This window comes from Impatiens glandulifera, chromosome 1 (genome assembly GCF_907164915.1).
Source record: "Impatiens glandulifera chromosome 1, dImpGla2.1, whole genome shotgun sequence".
NCBI lineage: Eukaryota > Viridiplantae > Streptophyta > Magnoliopsida > Ericales > Balsaminaceae > Impatiens > Impatiens glandulifera.
The window spans coordinates 44,413,584-44,414,749 of NC_061862.1; the positions used below are offsets into that span (position 1 = coordinate 44,413,584).

General features: G+C 32.8%; 1 protein-coding gene across 1 annotated transcript; it reads left to right on the forward strand.

Moving 5' to 3' along the window:
- The first annotated feature begins 515 nt into the window (after window positions 1–515).
- LOC124922417 (flowering-promoting factor 1-like protein 3) lies at window positions 516–927 on the forward strand. Its single transcript, XM_047463148.1, has one exon. It carries the CDS (start codon window positions 587–589, stop codon window positions 923–925), a length of 339 nt encoding a protein of 112 aa, XP_047319104.1. The 5' UTR covers window positions 516–586; the 3' UTR covers window positions 926–927.
- Window positions 928–1,166: the final 239 nt, after the last annotated feature.

Sequence of the window (1,166 nt, forward strand, 5' to 3'; positions counted from 1 at the left end):
TGTTATTCTTGCATTAATGGATACTTCATCCTCAGATATCCCAACACTCATCGTACTCACAATTTCAAAACAATAAACTATTTGAAAACTTCTAAAATTTGAGGTTAAATTTGATCGAAAAAATATTATTGAATTTGTTAATATATATTTAACTTGTTTAAATCAGTATAATATGTTTGAAACAAATGTATTTAAATTGATATATAAAACTTTTTAGCTCAAAACATCACCAGCGGATCTGAGTGTTTCCTAACAATTTTTGAAGTTTAAAAATATAAATTTCTTGATAAATACTTAAATTTAGTCAAAAGTTGAAATTAAGGAAATTGAATTAATAATTGAATAGTTATCATTATAGTAGATGACACCAAAATTATATTCTGGCATCCATGCATCCAACCATCATGCATCATTTTGGGTTGTCCCCACCATGCACCTTTCCACTTTACCACACTATAAATACTCATTCTCCAAACCCCTAAGATAAATAACATATCCAGCACTCCTACCTCAAAATTAAAACCCACCATTTTACAAATCAATACAAAACTTTTCTCTTACTCTCTCTAAGAACATAATTTATACAATGTCGGGCGTTTGGATGTTCAGAAATGGTGTGGTTCGTCTTGTCGAGAACCCTGCAGCCGAGTCGAATCAAGGATCCTTGCAGAGAAGGAAAGTATTGGTCTATACTCCAACAGATGAAGTGATCACCTCGTACTCGGTTCTAGAGAAAAAGTTATTCTCCCTTGGATGGGAACGATACTATGATGACCCCGACCTGTTCCAATTCCACAAGAGCTCGACCATCCATCTCATCTCTCTCCCAAAAGACTTTGGCCGTTTCAAGTCTATGCACATGTTTGACATCGTTGTCAAGAACAAAAACGTCTTCGAAGTTAGAGATATTGTGATGCAAATGTAAACCAATTAGCTAGTAGCTTGTATCTTATCTCACTCTAGATCTCTTAATTTGTGTTGTTCAAGTTTGCAGTTTTTTAACTATCGCCTATAAGGATAACTGACTGGATTTAAAAAAAAAAAAAACTCTTTTATATTTAGGTTTTGACTACAATATTTTCTTACCATCTTTAATAACTTAAAAAAAATACTTGTTGGTCTTACTCAGACCTAGACCCAAAAAGTGTTTTCAAATGAGCCATATC

Bases quoted from the DNA above. Each gene is read 5' to 3' on its own strand.
- LOC124922417 (XM_047463148.1), top strand. From the start codon at position 587: ATGTCGGGCGTTTGGATGTTCAGAAATGGTGTGGTTCGTCTTGTCGAG.